General features: G+C 29.7%; 1 protein-coding gene across 4 annotated transcripts; it reads right to left on the reverse strand.

The window, feature by feature from the left end:
• Positions 1-1,210: 1,210 nt before the first annotated feature.
• Positions 1,211-16,670, reverse strand: Tat (Tyrosine aminotransferase). Of its 4 annotated transcripts, none has more exons than XM_029301636.2 (12): positions 16,617-16,670; positions 15,944-16,134; positions 11,341-11,445; positions 10,903-10,970; positions 9,756-9,914; positions 7,213-7,404; positions 6,581-6,663; positions 3,960-4,029; positions 2,837-2,965; positions 2,684-2,767; positions 2,341-2,439; positions 1,211-1,631 (listed from the first exon to the last, which is right to left on the reverse strand). In XM_029301636.2, the coding sequence occupies exons 2-12, from the start codon at positions 16,083-16,085 to the stop codon at positions 1,470-1,472; spliced, it is 1,293 nt and encodes a 430-aa protein (XP_029157469.1). In that variant the 5' UTR covers positions 16,086-16,134; positions 16,617-16,670; the 3' UTR covers positions 1,211-1,469. The 4 variants fall into 4 exon arrangements, with proteins under 4 accessions (XP_029157469.1, XP_029157468.1, XP_085345753.1 ...); XM_029301635.2 differs by having other exon boundaries at positions 15,944-16,292; positions 16,577-16,657; XM_085489627.1 differs by lacking the exon at positions 16,617-16,670 and adding an exon at positions 16,577-16,592 and having other exon boundaries at positions 15,944-16,371.
• Positions 16,671-19,453: the final 2,783 nt, after the last annotated feature.

The following is a 19,453-nucleotide window of genomic DNA, read 5'->3' on the forward strand; positions in this document are numbered from 1 at the left end:
AATTACGCTTTGGAATTTTAATTTTTATGAATTTTTCGTGCTCAAAATGCATTCGCGTCAAACATCAAATTTCGATTGTATACATATATATTTTCGCTCGATTCATCGTCTCGATTCATCTAACCTAAGTTGACTCGCGTAGTATCACGTGGTATGATCACGTGGTACCAGAGTGAAGTTGCCGGCATCATATGTTCGCTCGTAAAGAAAACATTGCGCGCACGGGACGGATCGCGAGTTGCGTTTTATTAATAGGTACAGTAATTAATCTAGTGTGTTAACATCTGTCATTAACTGTCAATGCAGCATTAATAGCAGTGTTTGTATCTCGACGATTTGGTACGATCTGATCTGCGCGAGATTATTCGATCGAAATTCATCGTGCGTCCAGCATCCCCGAATTTTGCACATTCCTTCAATTTAACACATTTTACTTTAATTTAACATTTAACAACTTCAATTTGACAATTAACTCAATTGAGCTTATGCATATTTATTGTGTTCTAAAATTCTTTGCAGCATATAATGACAATTATATGTTCTATCTAAAACTAACCTATCTGTTATTTGTTGTTTACAGTGCGAGAGTTGCGAAAAGCGGAAGTGCAAGTAGAAGCGGAAGAAGCAGACAAGCGCCGCGAACGAAAATATTTACGCGGCAAAGTTGGTCGCGCGCGATTGTCGGATTCTATTCGTCGTTCGAGAGAGATATTCATTAGTATTAATCTGTGCGCGAGACGTCGAGTCGATTGCGTTGATTTTTTTCGCGTTATTATTTTCGTCGCGATGTAATCAAGCGCGTGTCGCGTACGATTAATGTGTCGGGAGTGTCATTCAGAGTTCTGTGCGCGCGTACTTAACCTCATTTCCGTTCCAGCTGACGAGAGCGAAAGAGGAGAGAGAGAGGCATCGCGGAAAATAGCGGGACAAACTACGAGCTCGGTGAGTTTTAAAAATTATTTATTTTTATATATGAGTTTAGGTATCTCATATAAATTTTCCATTTTCATGTGCTTGACAATTCAGGTGATTTCGACATCTTTGTTAAAATGATTTGAATTACATGTATCAAATATTTATTCCATAATTACGGGATACTTACAAGAAAATTAGAGATACAAAAGATGTATGTAATTATAAGAGAAAGTGAGTTTTAAAAAATATTTATGTTTATTCTCCATTTTCATGTGCTTTACAATAAACATTCAGGTGATTTTGATATCTTTATTAAAATTATTTTAATTACACGTATCAAATATTTATTACATAAATAATAGATACTTACAAAAAAAGTAGAGATACAAAAGATGTATGTAATTATAAGAGATAGATATATTTATATATTATACATACAATAAATGTAGAAATATAAAGATATACATATGCACAGGAGCAAAAACTAAGGCTGAAAAATAATCAGCGAGTTAATGCAAATATTTTCGATGTTTCTTGACGATGTATTTTTCTTTTTAATATGAAATTTCCACATTGACGAAATTGCTTCTCCCCATGATTTCTGCCGTTTTGTAGTGATGCCTTTCGCAAAATTCTTGAATCCTTTGACAAGCTTCTACGAGCATGTCGTACGGTACGGTGATTACCAGTCTCATGTAAGAGGGATAATCAAAGCACTAAATTAAGCAGGAATATAAAAGATTAATCAAATTATTTTACATTTTTAAGAAGCTGTTTTTTTTAAACTGACATGCTTTTATGATTAAATTAGACTTTTCTTAAATAAGCTATTAAAAATTTAATATATATATATATATATAATAAAAACATGAAAAATTTATTTTTATCCTAATAAATTCAAAAAAATAGATTAATAATTTTTAAATTAAATTATTTTATTTTTAAATTATTATACATTTAAAAGAAGTGAAAAATATGTATCTTATGTATTATAAATAAAATTTAATGTTAAATGTAGAAAGCTAAAGAAACAAATTCAAATTGAGATTTATTGATAAATATCTTTCGAAACTATCGCATAAGCGTTTAGTACCCATTCATTGCAAAATAATTGCAAAAAATTTGTTTTATGGTTTGTGAAATCTAATAGCATTTGTGAAAATTTGCATTCACTTCTCATTAATTGTTGTTAAAAGGAATTTATATTTAAATATTTATCCGACAAACATCATTGCAAGATAATGTGTTTTAATTTTTTTACGATACTTCAATCGTCTGCATTAAATATATTGGCATACCGTAAAATTTAATTAAAAAAGCTCTGGTATTTTATTGTGTGTATACGCACGAAGAGAGAGCAAATTGCAGGATGAACATTTAGAATTAAAAAATGATCAGTTAATAATTTAAGCGTCAGAAACGAACCTGGCCGGGTAGGCAGAACACGGATTCTTCCATTAGTAGTCGCTGCACGAATTCCAGGTCGGAATTAAATTCCGGAAAACATGGTAGATCGATGTAGACCTAGAAATCGATTCAATAATTTATAGCCCGTAAATTGTAGTCGGTCCACCTTACTAATGGTATTTGTGCATTAACGTATAAATGGCGGTCGTGCATCGACTAATTGTACGACCTGTTTATCGGGCGCCCAATTAACATTTACGGCTTTATGCCACGAGCTACGGACCGTCAAACAATCAAACACTACGATTTTTGGAATTATGCAAGGCTGTTGGCCGAGTAAATTTCACGGAAATGTGATTACCATCATATACATCGCTCCGTCCGGCATTATTGGTTTTAGGCCCGAAATCTTTATTATGCAGCTGTACGCCAATTTGGAGTGCGACTGTAACATCGCGAATTTTGTATAATTATTTGTACATGTATGTTTATCTTCTAAATTGAGAAAACTTACGTGTAAGGTATGGATAACATCGTCGAAGAAATTTTGCGGTGTTTGACCAAGTATCGCGGGTAAAGCTCCTTGAATAATAGTATTACTACCAATTATCCGTTGACTCAAGCAATGCAAACCTTTGCGAATCTAAACGACAGCAATAAATTACAAATTTATTTTTATCTATTATTATCTAATTATTACATATCTATAATATATATCTATTTATATCTGAAAGAATACGGTTTATATAAAAAAGATTATACATCAGGTTGTCTTGTAAATTTGAACAGATGTAGAAAATTCTCAAAAGCGAGATCTGAGTTAGACATGTCGAATTCAATACGAAATCATTTCTAAAAACTTGATAGTATTTTTCACAGACTTCGAATATTGTGAGACATTGAACATGTTGCAAATCGACAGATATTTATCAGTCTATTCAATATTCGTCTATGAAAACACTATCAGAAAGAGTCATACAATCAATATTTTCTTTTAAAACGAAAAATAATATATATACAATGAAATAATGAATATAAAGATGTGTGGAAAAAAGAAAAATTATATTTATATTGCAAAAAAAGAAAAAAAAGAAAAAAAATTAATCGCTTTTTTATATGTTAATATTTTAGAAATTTACTCTTATTGTAAACTTATTTGAGAAATTTTATTATAAAATTATAAAGTGTAGCAATGAGAAAGAAATACTTTAGAGTTAAAGTGTCTTACATAAAAATATTTTTGCAGTAGTTAAGCAATATATTTGTGAATTATATATATAAACTTTTTGATTAGATTTTCTCTCAGAATTTTTATTTTTATTACTTATTTAAGATGAGGAAACAACTTGCAAAAGTTATTAAAAAAGCTCAACTATATATTCGTGTAACGATACGCGAGATGATGGTTCCAAGTTTATCCAAAGGCGATACACCTTTTGCAAGGAATTAAAGATACGATTGGCATCGGTGGCCAAAGGATTGAACTTTCATAGCGGAATAAAGTTTAATCAACGAAATTTAATCAAATCTGTAATATGCCGAACTCTCAGCGATATGTCCGGTCTCGTTACTCGAAGAACAATGCTACCAGAAAAGCAATTATTTTCGAGCTGTGATATATTATACCGTTTACCCACCTCGGTCTCGAGTACATTCTCACGATCATGGATTATTATCCATCCCATACGCCATCCTGGAACCAGAAATCTGTAAAAAAAAGAACAAGATATAACTATCTCTCGTCAGATTTTATTTTACAGATTACTATCAAAGTTACATAATTTCTTTGAAATAATTTTGTATCGCAACAAAAAGTTTTAGTTTAAAAATAAAATACTTTTCTAGATAAATAATTTTCAAGAATAATATTTAATAATAAAAAAATTATATATAAATAATATTTACAATTATAAAAATTATATAAATCGTTCTGACTATTTAAAGCAACGAAAATCCCTTGGAATAAACTGAGATCGACTTCTCGTAGCGTCTCACTTTGTTTTATGGTATTTTCTTTATCAGAAATTATTTACATATTTATATCATGTATGTTATAATGCAAAAAATGATAAAATTGCTCTAATACATATATGTATTTTGTTATCACAGGTAGTGCGAGTCACGTGTCGTATCGGGAGTGCCGTGTAAAGTATCGCGCGTCGGGAGTGCCGTGTAAAATTTTACATATCGGGAGTGCCGTGTAAAGTGTCGGGCAATCGTAATTATTCATATTTTCGCGAGTGCCGTGAGTGCTATGAAGAATCAAGAGAGGAGGAGGAGGTCTGGGGAGGCATCGGGCGACGTCGAGGCAGCTGTGAGGTATGCAAAATAAATATAATTTATAACATATTTTGTTATATTTGTTTAAATATCTTTTTAAACGACACGAAAAAAATTTGCACATGATTTAAAAAAATTTACACATTAATTACTTGGAAATAATTTACTGTACATTAATGGACATTTTCTTATGTACAATACATAATTTGAATATTTTTTTTTTTTTTTTTTCAGATCAATATGCTGTGTACAACTTCGTTATTGTATCAACATCGGTGAGTGAGAAATTTATTTTATAACCCAGAATTACCCCGATTGATAGAAAGGCGAATGCTAGGCTTTCATAGAACAACAAAAGTTGTTCTTTTTTATTATTGTACAAATGACAAAAAAAGTTTGGCGTGCAAATTTAATATATAAAATGTATCCTTTATTCTCTAAGATAATTATTTTATCTTTGCATATGAAAGAGAGGCTTAATCATAATTAAATACACATTTTAATCTGCTATGATTGCATTAATAACGTCTATTATGAATACGGTTAACGATAATCCGATATTATAATAATCTCATTTTCACATTGATTTTGTGGACAGAATCATTTTACTATTTCTTTCTGATTTTTCTTTTCATTAATGCGAATATAACTGTTAAATAAAAGAAGCATATAGCCGTTACAATTCGCATTTAATTAATTTATTCGAAACGGATCAGAGTATTCATATTCGAGAGAAATTATTTTCAAAACCTCTTTGAGAGAAAGATTCAATTAATTTTGATTATAAAATTAATTTTAATGTATATTTCAATTATCATATTTTTGCAATAGAAATTCACATGGTAATTACTGATTAAATCATAGGCGTAATCTGGGTTTGCTATTATTATATTGTAACATATTCGTATATAATTCATATATTCTGATTGGATTCATCCATCATTTATTTTGTATTTGAATGTAAGTATGTTATATTTAAATATATATCGTTGAGAATCTGCATAAAAATGCGGTTCAATCTCAATATCTGCGAAATCAACTGTGCTGCAAAAAATTCGCAGTGTATGATAAAATATACTGTACATTACAATGAAAGACTTAATATAATAGCTGCACGTATTTGTTTACAACTAGTGTAGAGTTTGTAAATGAAGTTGCGTTTCAAATCTGATATCGTCAGAGTAATGGAAGCATAATCACGCGAAACTTCGTTCTTTCGGCTTTTTATTCACGCTCAATCAACTTTCGTCTTATTTTTGAAAATCGGACGAAAAATTTTACGACGGAACGCGCCCGCCTTCGCTCCTAAGAAATCTTTTCGTCAACTTCACGAATCGTTAGTTTCGCTACGTACTTTTATTCTCAATGAAAGAAGATAATAGAAGGTAACGTACTGAAAATAAGTAAAAACCGGTAAAAACTTGACAAAATATTGAAGAAAATGTGGAATTTAACAAATATTTAAATAGATAAATGAATCAAATTAATAAATTTTTAAATAAATATATTTTTTTTTAAATCATTTTTAACAATCGTATTTATGATATTTAAAATAAATGTAAAAAGGTATGTATTTTTCTACGTTTTTTCTCTCAAGAAGATAAATGTAAAAAGGTATGTATTTCTATTTTTTTCTCTCAAGAAGCTAAATATTCAGATTTTGCTTTAAATCCTTTGATTTTGAATGCCTTTTTTGGATCAAATGTTGAAATTTTGCTCTGCGAACATTCGTAGTACAATTGATGTCAACCTGTTTAATCACTTTTGACTTCTCCCTTGTTTTTTTCATCTTTAAACATTAAATAACATGACGGTCTTTCAAGAGGTAGATTAGGTATTCGACCGTTTTATTTAATATACGCGAAAATTGCATATTAAATTTGCGCGTAAAAATTCCAGGATGTTACACAAAATCTCGCGCCCGAATTTCAACGTCGAAATACGGGATTTTTACTAGTCACTTCACGTTCCAACATACCTTTTAGTCAGTCCGCTGCACGACAAAATAGGAACTTCGGTCGATAGAGACGCTAACGAGTGGAAAGTCCGTCCTGGAAATACCTGAAAACAGTGGAGAGGCGAAAAATGTATTTGCGCATAATAGGCACGTATGTTTCGCCTGCATGTGACATAAAATGACACAAAATCGTGACAGTCAGACGTTACTTTGTCTCATTCAATTGAATTAAAAAAAACACTACTACAATTATACGTCACGCAATAGAATATTGTGCGTGTACTTTTATATTTTAAACTAGAATAACGAAAATTAAGTTATAAAAACTCATAAAATTCTTATATAGACATATAATTTTTTTTATAACGCAAAAAGAAATTTTTATTCTAATTCGTAAAAAGAAACAATATGAAGTAAAACATAATTTAATTATTGTAAAATATTTTCTTTACGATTAGATCACAATGAATCTTTGCGACGTGTAATTTTCGTAAGCGAAAATTCTCCTTCCGGGATTTTGCATACTAGTTCCGTGAATGAATTGCGTGTTCCCTTGGAAACACAAAAGGACGTCGCTTTATTTCGAAGTCCGCAAATGAAACGATTTGTCACTTGATACTTGCGAGAGGGAAGCGTAATATTCGGGCACGTACCATGTGCTCGTAAATCTCATCGGCTATAATGGGTACGTAATAACGAGCGGCGATGTCGAGAATGTCAAGTATATGGTCGCGACTGAACACGGAGCCGCACGGGTTCGAAGGATTGTTTATAACAATCGCTGCGGTCGACTCGTCGATTTGCGCCTCCAGATCGTCCAGATCGATCTCCCAACCGAGTTCCGGCTGCGAAATGAACGATTAATATTAATAGGGTGCATTCGCGAGATGTCCTCTCCATCTCTTTCTCTCGGACATTCATTTTCTCTCTTTTCTGTAATCTATAATGTACAAGGGGTGTCTCGGAAAAATCGCCTGCAATTTTTTTTTATAGATTCTTTCATGGTTTTGAATTTTTTCGCACAAATTAAATTTTACTGTGTGTAAAAATATTTCGATTATTTTTACATTTCAACAAAATTCTTTCAACAATTACATGTTAACAAAGAATAAATATATTTCAAAATATTCTATCGCGTTGAATTAAAACAATCGATGATCTCGAATTAAAAATAATTCATATATATTTTTGTGTAGATGCTTTCGCATTTAAATAAAATAATATTTAGAGAAATATATTGAATAGGAATAAAATATACACACATAGATATTGCGAAGCAATAGACTGTATACACAAATATATAAAATTGCCAAAACGTTTATGTACGACAATATTTATGCGATTCATAAATACGCGACGTGTGAGAAAATGCATAGGATGGTTACAAATTCCTCGCGCATTTCATTTTGTAGACAATTAAAGTTACAGTATTACGACTGTAATTACTTCTTAGGAAAGTAAAATACTTTGTAGCGACACATAGCGAAGGCGAGTAAGATGTTAAAACTTGCCGGTAAGCAAAGTTGAAAAGAGAGGAAACTGCTTCATTAGCACTTGAATTTAATGTTTGAAGGATCTCAAAGCAAAAGTATAGATATCTCGTAATGAACAATTTAAATATGATTCCGTGTTCTTTAAAGTCATTACGCAATAATAGCTCCAATTGGTGGTCCAATTTTTTACATGATTGCTTTGCGAAAGAAACGAAATCTTTACAAGATCTGAAATTAATAAAATTTCTTAAAATTATAACATTATTTAATATTAAAAAGATACATACTTTTAATAAGAGCGAATAAAAAAATGTCAGATATTTAAATATTACCAATTGTACTTTAGATTTTATTTTGAAAATTTGCAGGAGAAATTAAAGTTTAAATATAAATTTTCACTTCTTGATACGTCTGAAGAAATACAATATATGTATATATAAAATTAATGTAGTTATGTGATAAAAGATTTCGTCTCTGCACGCTAAAAAACGAAACATTATGAACCTTTATTGTTTCTCGTGATATTCACGCCTTACAGATGGCTAATAAATTTAAAGATATTAATGAAATGGAATATTTTTGCATAGAAAATCGTTCGTACGCGCGCATGCTAATCCCGATTGTCTCTTGAAGCGTTTTGTAATAATGCGTATAACTTAAGAAATATGGCAGACGTCTGTTATGCACATTTCTTATTAATGACGATGTAACACGGTAGCGTGTAATACTGCCTTCTCTTTTACAGGCGCGATTATTACAGAGTAGCGCTGTCGCTGCGGTATCGATCAATATTTTGCATGTTATCACGGGAATATGCAAGCAAGTGTTCATTATGCTGTTCGTTATCTATAAATGATTCAGAATGCATATTAAACAAACAAATCAATTGTTAGACAATTTAAAATTTGAAAAGTTGATATAATGTTTTTAAAACATTCGGATAATTAATATAATTTAAAAAATTTATTTATTTCAAAAGCATGATTCTTAAAATTTTTATATTTTTACAAACAAATGAATTAATTTAAGTACGCTCTTTATGGAAAATTCTTTATCACGTGTTTTTTTTTAAACAGTTATTTTATATTTGTATTCGAAATATACTCTTTAAAAAAATACTTCAATCTATATTAATGTTCGGATCATAAATTTGTAATTGCTACGATATATGAATTTTAAATTATCCATAGAACTACCTGGTCAAACGTGTAGTTCACGTGCAGTTTGCGTGTAGTTCACGCAAACTACACGTTCTTGATTAATTATTATTCAGAAGCAAAACTGAAAACCAGTAGTTGCCATGCATACATTGATAAGTTTTATTATATTGAAATCACATGCGTACATGCAAATGACATAATTCGTTCTCACAATTGTTGACCAACAAGCGGTTATTGATTAGTTACATTTAAAGCTTGCTCGTTTAAGATAATCTTTTTTTGTACTTTGAAAATGACGAATAACGATATATTCGTGCAAAATATCTTTTAAATTAAATCCAAATATTTTATATAAAATTATTATATATACATATATGTATATGTATAATAATTTTAGTAGAAATTTTATTAAATGAAAATTATAACAACTTTTACCATCTATAATATTGTTTCACTTCTTCATTATTAGATACAAATTTTACTGCATAAAATATATGTTAAATGCGTGTAAAGATATTGATTTTTTTTAAAAAAGATACTCACACGTAACTCATATGATTTAACCGTAATACCAAGACCCTCTGCCAACGTTCGATAGATCGAAAAACCGGGACGTGGGATTAGGATGTTTTGGCCTTCTCGAGCTAAAACCGTGATACACAAGTCAAGCGCGCAAGAACATCCACTACACAGGATTACGTCCTATGGCAAAATATAGAAATACGAAATAGATTATTTATATTGCTTTCGCGTCTCTCATACACGTAAAAATAAAAAAGCTTTCCGCGCTAAAAATTTTTTATTATTTTTATACTTTTTACACGCTCTTTCTATATTTTTTAAAGAATTTATTCGATACATTTTAATAAATTTTAATATTATATCAAAATTAAAAAACTAAAATATATACGAAATTTTCAAAACAAAAATTGGATAAAAATTTTGATGAATGGAAAGGAGAATTTTTATCGCAAGAGTTTCAGTACAGAAAAATGAGCTGTTTGTATTGTATTTACGTGCAGATCATAATTGGACGACACGGATATAAAAGGACATAATTAAAAATCATCAAAAGAAAAATAATATAATTTCAAGCTTAATTTCACGTTCTCTTTCTCTCTTCTTTTATCTTTGTCATTCGATAATATAACATTACATTTTGCCGTGTAATTTTATATTTGCTCTAGTAATTCAATAAATTGTTTATGATTAATTCGAAATTGATCTGCTCATTCGTTTTCAGTATTCTATTTCATTTTATCGATGTATCTCTTTTTCCGTCTGCATCGGCGATTTCCATCTCGCGAGATTTCACAGCGTCAAGTTAATTAACTATCCTCGAGATTGTACAAGTGTTCGGAATATACAATACAATCGACGTCACGGAAATAATTCCTGTAATGTAATACCTAGATCGCTTTTTTCTCTCTCTCTTTCTCTTTATGAGTCTGAAAGAAAAATTTATAGTATCTCTTTCACGTCCTGTTATTAATATTCAAACAACTTTGGCAATTTTGGCGCTTCGCGCTATTCTTGTGAATAAATAACAATAAAATATTGATGTTGAATAAATAAAATACGAGCGCGTATAAACGCGTGACGAGAAACCTCTACATCGGTGATTTCAAATTTGTTCGCGACACGTGCTCGCCGATCTGTCATCGATATTCGATGTAGGCATATGTTTTACCTTAGGATCGACTTTTACGAATTCGTTCGAACTATATTCAGCTACAGCTTCTCGCGCCCTCTGATAACCTGCGGAAAATGGATAAATCGAAATCATTTTCTTACATTATTAAATAGATATATAATTACTTAACGTCTAGTTAGTCTATGATATAACATATACGATTTATATCATAAAATAAATAAATATATCATCACATATATAATTAGTAATTATTTTATGACATTTATATATATATATATATATATATATATATATTTAAATAATTTATCTATGATTATTTAAAAAATGTTAATAGGGGATATTTTCTATGTTAATTTTCTATGTTAACAGATTTATTTTCCATCATTTCTCTCATCAGATTTATTTTTCATCAATTATACTGTAATTAAACAAAGATTTAGATTAGGATTTATGAAACTTAGAATAAAACGTTACCTGTGCTCGGTGCATATCCGTTGTACAATTGCGAAGCTACACTCTCTTGAACAGCCTCGATCACCTCTTTTGGCGGCTTCAAATTGCCAAAAGTCGTAGGGTCACCTTTAAAATAGAACGCGTAATTTTTTTTTAAACGCCATGAACACATTGGTTTATCGATTATCCCACGATTGCAATATAAACTATCAATTGTATAAATCTAGTTTGCCACTAGATTTATTTAGTTTCGCGTAAGGCAGTTAATTACGTATATGTGTTTCGTTTGTAATTGATTACTGTGTTTAAACTAGCCCTAGGAAATGCTGTTTACAGATGCGTTGTCAAAGTGTAACGAAACAGTTACTACTCGGTTCGCGTTCTGGATATATTGTAATGGAAATTAATTAATTGTTTCCCATGAAGCTACGCGTCATAGTCAATCTCTGTTGCAAAATGTCTATTACGCGGCAAAATAAAATTCGAGTACCGAGTACCATGAGACATAATTACAACTTCGTCGCCTTTAATCGGAAAGAATAGCGTTTCGACAATGTTGCGGTTAACATTTTCCAATATTAAATTTCGCATTTCAATGTTTTCTATTACAATCGATAACAATTAATATCGATTCACGCTGAAATCTTTGGGAGAATTATCAGAGAATTATTAATTACACACATTACAGACATATTACAACGTCGAGAAGTTTGGAACTTTTATAAATAATTATTTTTATTTGTTGCACGTAACTAATTTTTAGTTTGCATGTGTATTTTACTTTATACTATATGAAAAAAATATATTCTACATAGAGTATGGATAGTTTTTATTAGATTATGTAACTAAAAAAAATTTTTTTTAATTAAATACTCTTAACTTTTCTCTTTCTGAGAAAGTTTTATATACATTTCATTTTATTTTTAGAGCATTTATACTACTTTTTTCAAATGGAATCGTTTTTTTGAAAGTATGAATTTCATAAAAAGTAAAATATGTTATGAATATTTCTCTTACATGATAGAAAAAAATGTAGTAAAATTTCTTGTTTGTCTTATCGATCTTTTCGGCATGTTATGAAACTTATAAACCGGTTTTGGAATATTTTTGGAGCAAAACCATACATGAAACTTTACCGAAAGCGAAACATTTAATGTACACATCGTGGCATACTTTTTTTTGATAAAAAGAATCTGAAAAAGGTTTCCCAAATTGTCAAATTTCTCTGAATTTTTATTATTTTTTTTATAAAAAGAATCAAAATATTTTTAAAAAACATTATTACGCTAATCTCAATAATTTAATACTACACTTTACTCTTTTAAAAATAAAAGATAGCATTTTTCGAAAATTTTGACGCTGCTATTTTATTTTCCGACGTTGTAATCTTCTTAAAATTGCATATGTATAGAATAAAAGAAGCTTTAAAAAATATAGGTATACATATATAGCCACTAGCACATCCGGGTAAGATTTGTTTCGAAATATATTTAGATTAGTGTGTTCATGTGTCAGTTCTATTCTATTCCGGTATAAAATTTACTGAGGATGTTTTTCCGATACATTCTGACACATCCGCATTTTGCATCACTCGTACTCATACAAATGTTAAGAGGACTCAATACGCGTCACTACCATTTTAACTTTTCAAGCCTTTTAACTTTTCATCGCTTATAAAATTCTGCACCTATACATATAAAGTTAACATTGCATACCTTCGTGTGTAGAAGTTTGCAAACTTCCTAAAGAATTACAAACAAATATACAATTCAGGCATGAGATAAAATTCTTGAGATGCTTCACTTTTATGTGCGTAACTCTTCAAAATAGTTTTTCGCAGCCACTCCCATTTTTTTTCTAACAAAATACTGCGAGGAAATATTCTTGGAAAATCATTTATTGAAACATGTTTTAATTTACTCTTTGGTTTTTAATATTTTCTCTCAATGTTTTATTAAATATTGGGTGAGTAAATTAATTTTTTCTCTTTGAATATAAAACCGAATTTGTAGAAAAATTTAATCTAAAAAAATTGAAATTTTATGTCAAAAAATTTGCATCTAGAAATTTGCATCTTATCAAAGGTGATATTTTTTGAAAAGCAAAGAAAATATTACAATATTATTTTTGTAATATCATGGAATATGCTAATATATAAGAAAAATCATGATATTATTCAATAATATTATATATGTATTATATTTTCCAAAGGAGTATTGTCATTATCCAAATATTTTGACACATACATACACCTACATAATTGTTAACGACCAATAGAACAAATGTATAATTTGCAATTATAGTACTATATTTTAATGCCATTGTCATCTTCAAGATTTACAATAAATGTAAAAATGAATGCATTTTCCATGTAATTTGTACTGTAAAATTTTCTCCGCATATACATTATATTATATTAATTATTTTCTTCATATTTATCAAAAAAAGCGCAGTTCTATTTTATTTATACGGTCCTTTTAATTTTCTTAACGTACATAATATTTTCAATTATCTACCGTGGAAAAATTTTCAATATTATAAAAGTAGCGTTTTTTTTTTTATATTAAGCGTCACAGGAATTTGATCGAGCCAAGTATATTGGAATTATTTTATCGCTTAGGAAACTTTTATCCGATAAACTCTCTTTTGAAAAAGTTGTTTCTTTTAGAAATACAGCAGAATCAGCAAACGAAATATTGTCTATCTTGCACCGCGTGTCTGCGTATCAATATTTTCCAGAGAGCGAATTGTATATTAAGTTTCAATACTTTTGGATAAAACAGATCTTACGACGAAGTTAACTTCATGTTTTCTTTTATCCAGATTTTTAAAAAGTTGAAGAAAAGATTTTTTATTTTTTATTAAACAAATAGCAAGATTAATGTAACAATTAAGATAAACAATAAGAATATACGCTGTTATCTGAAAATTTTTTCCATTATATGTAAATGACTACAAACAGAGAAATAAACGCAGACATATCACATAGGTTTTATAAATTTACAAATTCTGCAAATTTATGAAAAATAGCCATCATAGTATTCGTTCAGGCAAAAATGGCGTATAATAAATAATTATTATAATATCCATATTTTATTAAACTCCTTTAAACTGACCCTATCTCTATAAATCTAACAATATCAGAGAGTTATTGTAATGATAAAATTGTAGATTTATTATAGTGATAAAAGAAATTACACGCACAATTACAAACATTAACATATAACTTTTTTAATTTAAATTTTATTGAAAAAAGATTAAGTTGAATAATATTTATGGAAAAATAAATTTGAAATATTATGCGAAAATGATAGATTGTTATTATTAATAGTAAAAATTTACTCCAACTATCGCGTGCAAAAAATAATATTAATATTTTATGCTTTTTCAAAAGCGCGAAAAGGCTGAACCGAACGCATTTCGATATTTTCGACGTAATTCCTGCGGAGTTTCCAAGTTAATCAAAATACGCTTTTTCATATTCCAGCATATTTTCCTCGCACAGCATATTTTTGACCTCCTATTTTGTACCAATCGATATATCAAACTTTTTTTTCGCAAGCGGGAGATCATGCATATTGAAAATCTAGGAAATAGCGAAAGTTTGCAATTTGTATGCATTTACTGACATTGTGGCCTTTGTAGGTGGCTTTCTATTTGCGTAAAGTTTTCCGCAATGTGCCTCAAATATAAAATAAATAAAAATCTAATAATTTTATATATTAATTTTAGGAATGTAATTATGACGTTTCGTGCAGTGACTTTACATATGAATGTAATTTTGCAGCAAAACGTGCAATATACTCCATATTAAATTACCTTTCAATTACTAAATTGTTTCATACGTTAGCAAAACTAAAGACAGATTATATTGTATAGTTTTACGCTCGCATCATTTTATTTTCGTGCAATTTTTGTAATAAAGAATGGACGCGACGGACAATCTCTTTTTCACCTCAACGGAAAAAGATTGGTCGGGTCAGTTTATATCGTGTTATCTTTTGTCTCGCGTAAAAAAATAATCGCTTAATTATACCATCGTGATACATTGTCTCGTGCTTTTCTGTGTTTCATCTCTTGTCGAGTAAAGAATGAAAATTCAGAGAAATATGGCGGGATTGTCAAATAAAATCATCGTCATCGAAAAATGTGGAAAATTCTTAAAATCGCGCTCAGTAATCGAATTTATTATTATATATGCATATACAAATTTATTAACACATAATAACAATATATTCATATCATTTATATAATAAGTAAAATTATTTTTGTATTCCAAAGATACTATATTTCTGTCTCTTTTGAATATAGAATAGTTCTACTTATTATATAAAAGCTTAAGTGATATTAAATTATTCATAAATTCATATAATAGATTTATATAAAATTAGCAAATATAAAAATAACAGATTTAATAATAGCTCGAAAACTGTATAATAAGAAAGAGAATATAGGATATACATATTATAAAAGAAAAGAAATATCCATAAAAATATAATTATTAAAAAATGAATGTATTCATTCTGCTTCATCCAATCGCTCTAGTTCGCGCGCGATTTGAAATAATTGTATTAAAATATTACTCGCGCAAAACTACAGCGACGATTTTGACTCGTCAGCTCACCAATAGATAAGGCGATCATCGGCTTGTTCGGGTTCGGCTCTACGACGATGTTCTCCACTATCGATCTTATAGGATTGTGTGTCCTTCGAGCGATGTTGGAGGCGCAAACGTTCCAACATTCGCGGAAACTAGATTTGGACATCTCGTCGTGGACGGAAGAAATGTCCTGCGAAAGCTTCACTTGCCGATCTCTTTCCGGTTAGAGAAACAATGAGATACGTGTGTTCTCTCTCTCTCTCTCTCTCTCTCTCTCTCTCTCTCTCTCTCTCTCTCTCTCCACAAGAAAGAGAATTGATCTGCGTATCTCTCGATAACGCAGATATTTCCTCTCACAGAAAAAAACAGTATCCTTGAAAGAATGCAAATATTGTTGGATAAAGAATAATTTATCCTTAAAACAAAAGTGCAAAATATTCTTGGTTGAGAAGCTGAAATTTATTTCAATTAAATATAATTCTTAATTTAAATGTAACTAAGTTTGTTTTTAGCATACAACGATTTTAAAACGAGAATATATTTTATTAAGGATAAAATATACTTTTCACAAACTTATTTATTATTAAGGCAAATGAAAATTACAAAGCGCACGCTATGCTTAAATCAATCAAATAGCGTTAAAGAATGAAAATATACTTGAATCAAGGATTCCTTTTTTTCTGTGCTCGGTATTTACTTGGAATCGACTATTCCCGTTCGGCTCGCTCTCTATCACTGAGTCCCAATCGAGATCGCACGCTAATAATCGAAATGCTCTACGGAGGCTCGAGGACAAACGAACCGGTCGGATTGGTCCATTCGAACACCACACCTTCTTTCATAATTAATTAAATGGATTCCGTGCTTACGTAGAAAACGAGTACCTTGAGCGACTATGTCAACCATGTGTTGTCATCGTGACGAGAGCAAAACAAGAGTACGATCTTTCTATTTCTCTCGTCCCGCCATCGTCTTTTTCTCTGTCGCGCCATCAAGAACTCTCCAGAATGTGGAACCTTAACTCCTTCGCTAAGTTCCTATTTTGTTCCGTCTGTCGCTAATGTTTATGCAATTATACCTCGTAACTGTTTACTCCGAGTTACTACGGTCGCGGATTATTCTAACGCTGCGCTTCGTCGTCCGACGAAGATGTCATGAACGTGCGTTTGCTCGTTAATTGAGTTTAACGTTCAGACTACTCTGTTGGATCCGCCCGACGAATGTTAGGGATGAACGGCTGAATGAGCGGAATGAAACAGAAATAACTGCTATCTGCCAGAAATTAGAAAATCATGAAAATACTCGGTTGAAGAATACATATAGACACGGAGAAGCTAGAATTGATTCATCATGATTTTTTTATAAGCTTATCGCATGTATTTTCCCCGTAGACTTTTTATAATTTAATATATTATTATAAGATCTTATTTTTCCTCAAAAAAAAAGAAATTAAATGATACATATTATATATTATAAAATATTATTTATTATATTATGAAAGAATTAAGAAAATAAAATATTCTTAATATTGAAAGAATTATTATATTTTTATGGATATGGTAGATTTACAGAAATATTTTATATTTTTTTAAGCATTTTTATTAGATTTACAATATATATCTTTATATATATATATTTTTTTTATTATATATAAATATCTCTATTATAATAATTTCTACAGTTAATATTATGCTAAAATTGCCATCTTGTATAATAATAATAATAATAAATTTGTTAGTATAATTTTATATACATATAATGAGAATTTTAAAACAGATTATATATGTACAGGAAAGTTACATCAATTTTAATTAAACAGAAGTATTTCGGGGCATATTGTAGTATTTATATTAATTTCCATGCAATACTTGCATATTTTGCATTCGCGAAATTTTGTCGCGATAAGCTATTCGCGAACTCACTAAAATAGCAGAAACATCGCAATTTCCATTTGTATTGTATTTCTGTCATGATCTTTGCTCTTTATATATTTGCGATAAATCCAACAGAGAGATAAAAAAATTATTGGACAGTATTAAATTAAAATCCCCCGATGGAGGCTTCTTTTTTCCTTTCAAAATGAATCTCGGGAGGAATGCTGCGATGCCGGTTTCGATGTTGTCAAAGTTTGCCGAGGACTGGGCCAAGATGGAATTTTAGACGTTTCGTGACTCTATTTTACAGAACACGGCACGTGTGCCGAACCAAGGCTCCTCTCGTTGGAGGCTCGACTGCTTACTATGCTAAACACATTGGCCTCAGCAGGATTCCTTTACGACGGACGTCCCTCCTATAACTGTGCTCTTTGAAATTCTCCCGTAAACTTTCTCACTACGCTACATCAGTCGATACTGATATATATATATATATATATATATATATATATATATATATATTACTTATATACATATTGGAAGTTTCTTCACGACGAGAATTTTAAGTAGGAAATAATAGAGTGATAGGAGCAGTATAGTTATTCACAAACGTGATGCCAAAATATTACGAAATATAATGTCATCTTTAATTTACGTGAAAATGTATGAAATGTAACGGCAAGAATTTGTTTAATTTATTTCCATTATTAATTATTGAGAACATTATTTTTTATATTGATTTACAAAAAAAGAGGACTTTTACTAATCGATTGAAAAATATAAAAACCAGCATATTGTCAATTTATTTAGACATTTAATCCATTAAGATTGAAATTTAAACATTGATTGTGACTATATAACATCATATATTGGCACAATTTTTGTAATTTTACGTTTAAATAGATTATAATTCAATGAAATCTTGTTTTGTGAAAATAATTTTTGTATAGCTTGTTATCTGAATTTTCGCAAATTATCACTTTAACGAATATATTGCGCGAAATAAAAATTTTAGTGGCAATCTACATTTATACGTATATCAAAAGTAATGAGAAAAGTAGTGAAAAATTTTAGAAAATGCTTACAAATTAATATTAGTAATGTCAAATTTTTAGAAATTTATTGTCACTTAAGTATCGCGTAATAGCTATTTTCTCGAGTCGCAAAGACACGTCATTCCTCATTAAAATATTCTGATTTATTGGTTAATTAATTGAATATCTTATACGCAATATTTAAATACGCATCATGCCATACTGAAGTATATCTTCTGTTATTTAAAAAAGAGGAACTATTTGAATATTCATAATTTTATTTCTTTGAATGCATAGTTAATTCTCCTTTGGAGGCTCGCCTTTAATTACTATGCTGTGAACATGTTGACTAACTTTAGAAGAACTTGTTGACAGTGAGTCAAAAATTGTTATGTATCAGATATGCTGATGTTAAGTTGTTATCGACAAAATTCATGAGTTCTGCAATCCAACATATTTATTGCACGTTTTCCCCACATCATAACACTTTGATATCACATCAATATTATTTAATATTGTTTCGAGATTATTGTGCATCATAAAATTCTTTATTTTTGAGATTTATTTAAATTTACAAATAATAGAAATAAAAACAATATTTATGTTTATATATTTTATATGTTATA

The sequence above is a fragment of the Nylanderia fulva genome, unplaced genomic scaffold (genome assembly GCF_048542155.1).
Source record: "Nylanderia fulva isolate GAGA-0341 unplaced genomic scaffold, ASM4854215v1 Scaffold9, whole genome shotgun sequence".
NCBI lineage: Eukaryota > Metazoa > Arthropoda > Insecta > Hymenoptera > Formicidae > Nylanderia > Nylanderia fulva.

Bases quoted from the DNA above. Each gene is read 5' to 3' on its own strand.
- Tat (XM_029301636.2), bottom strand. From the start codon at position 16,085: ATGTCCAAATCTAGTTTCCGCGAATGTTGGAACGTTTGCGCCTCCAAC. The intron at 2,966-3,959 runs GTGGGTAAACGG...GCTGTCGTTTAG, and splicing joins AGAATGTACTCGAGACCGAG to ATTCGCAAAGGTTTGCATTG. The intron at 2,768-2,836 runs GTAAGTTTTCTC...GCGATGTTACAG, and splicing joins ATGTTATCCATACCTTACAC to TCGCACTCCAAATTGGCGTA.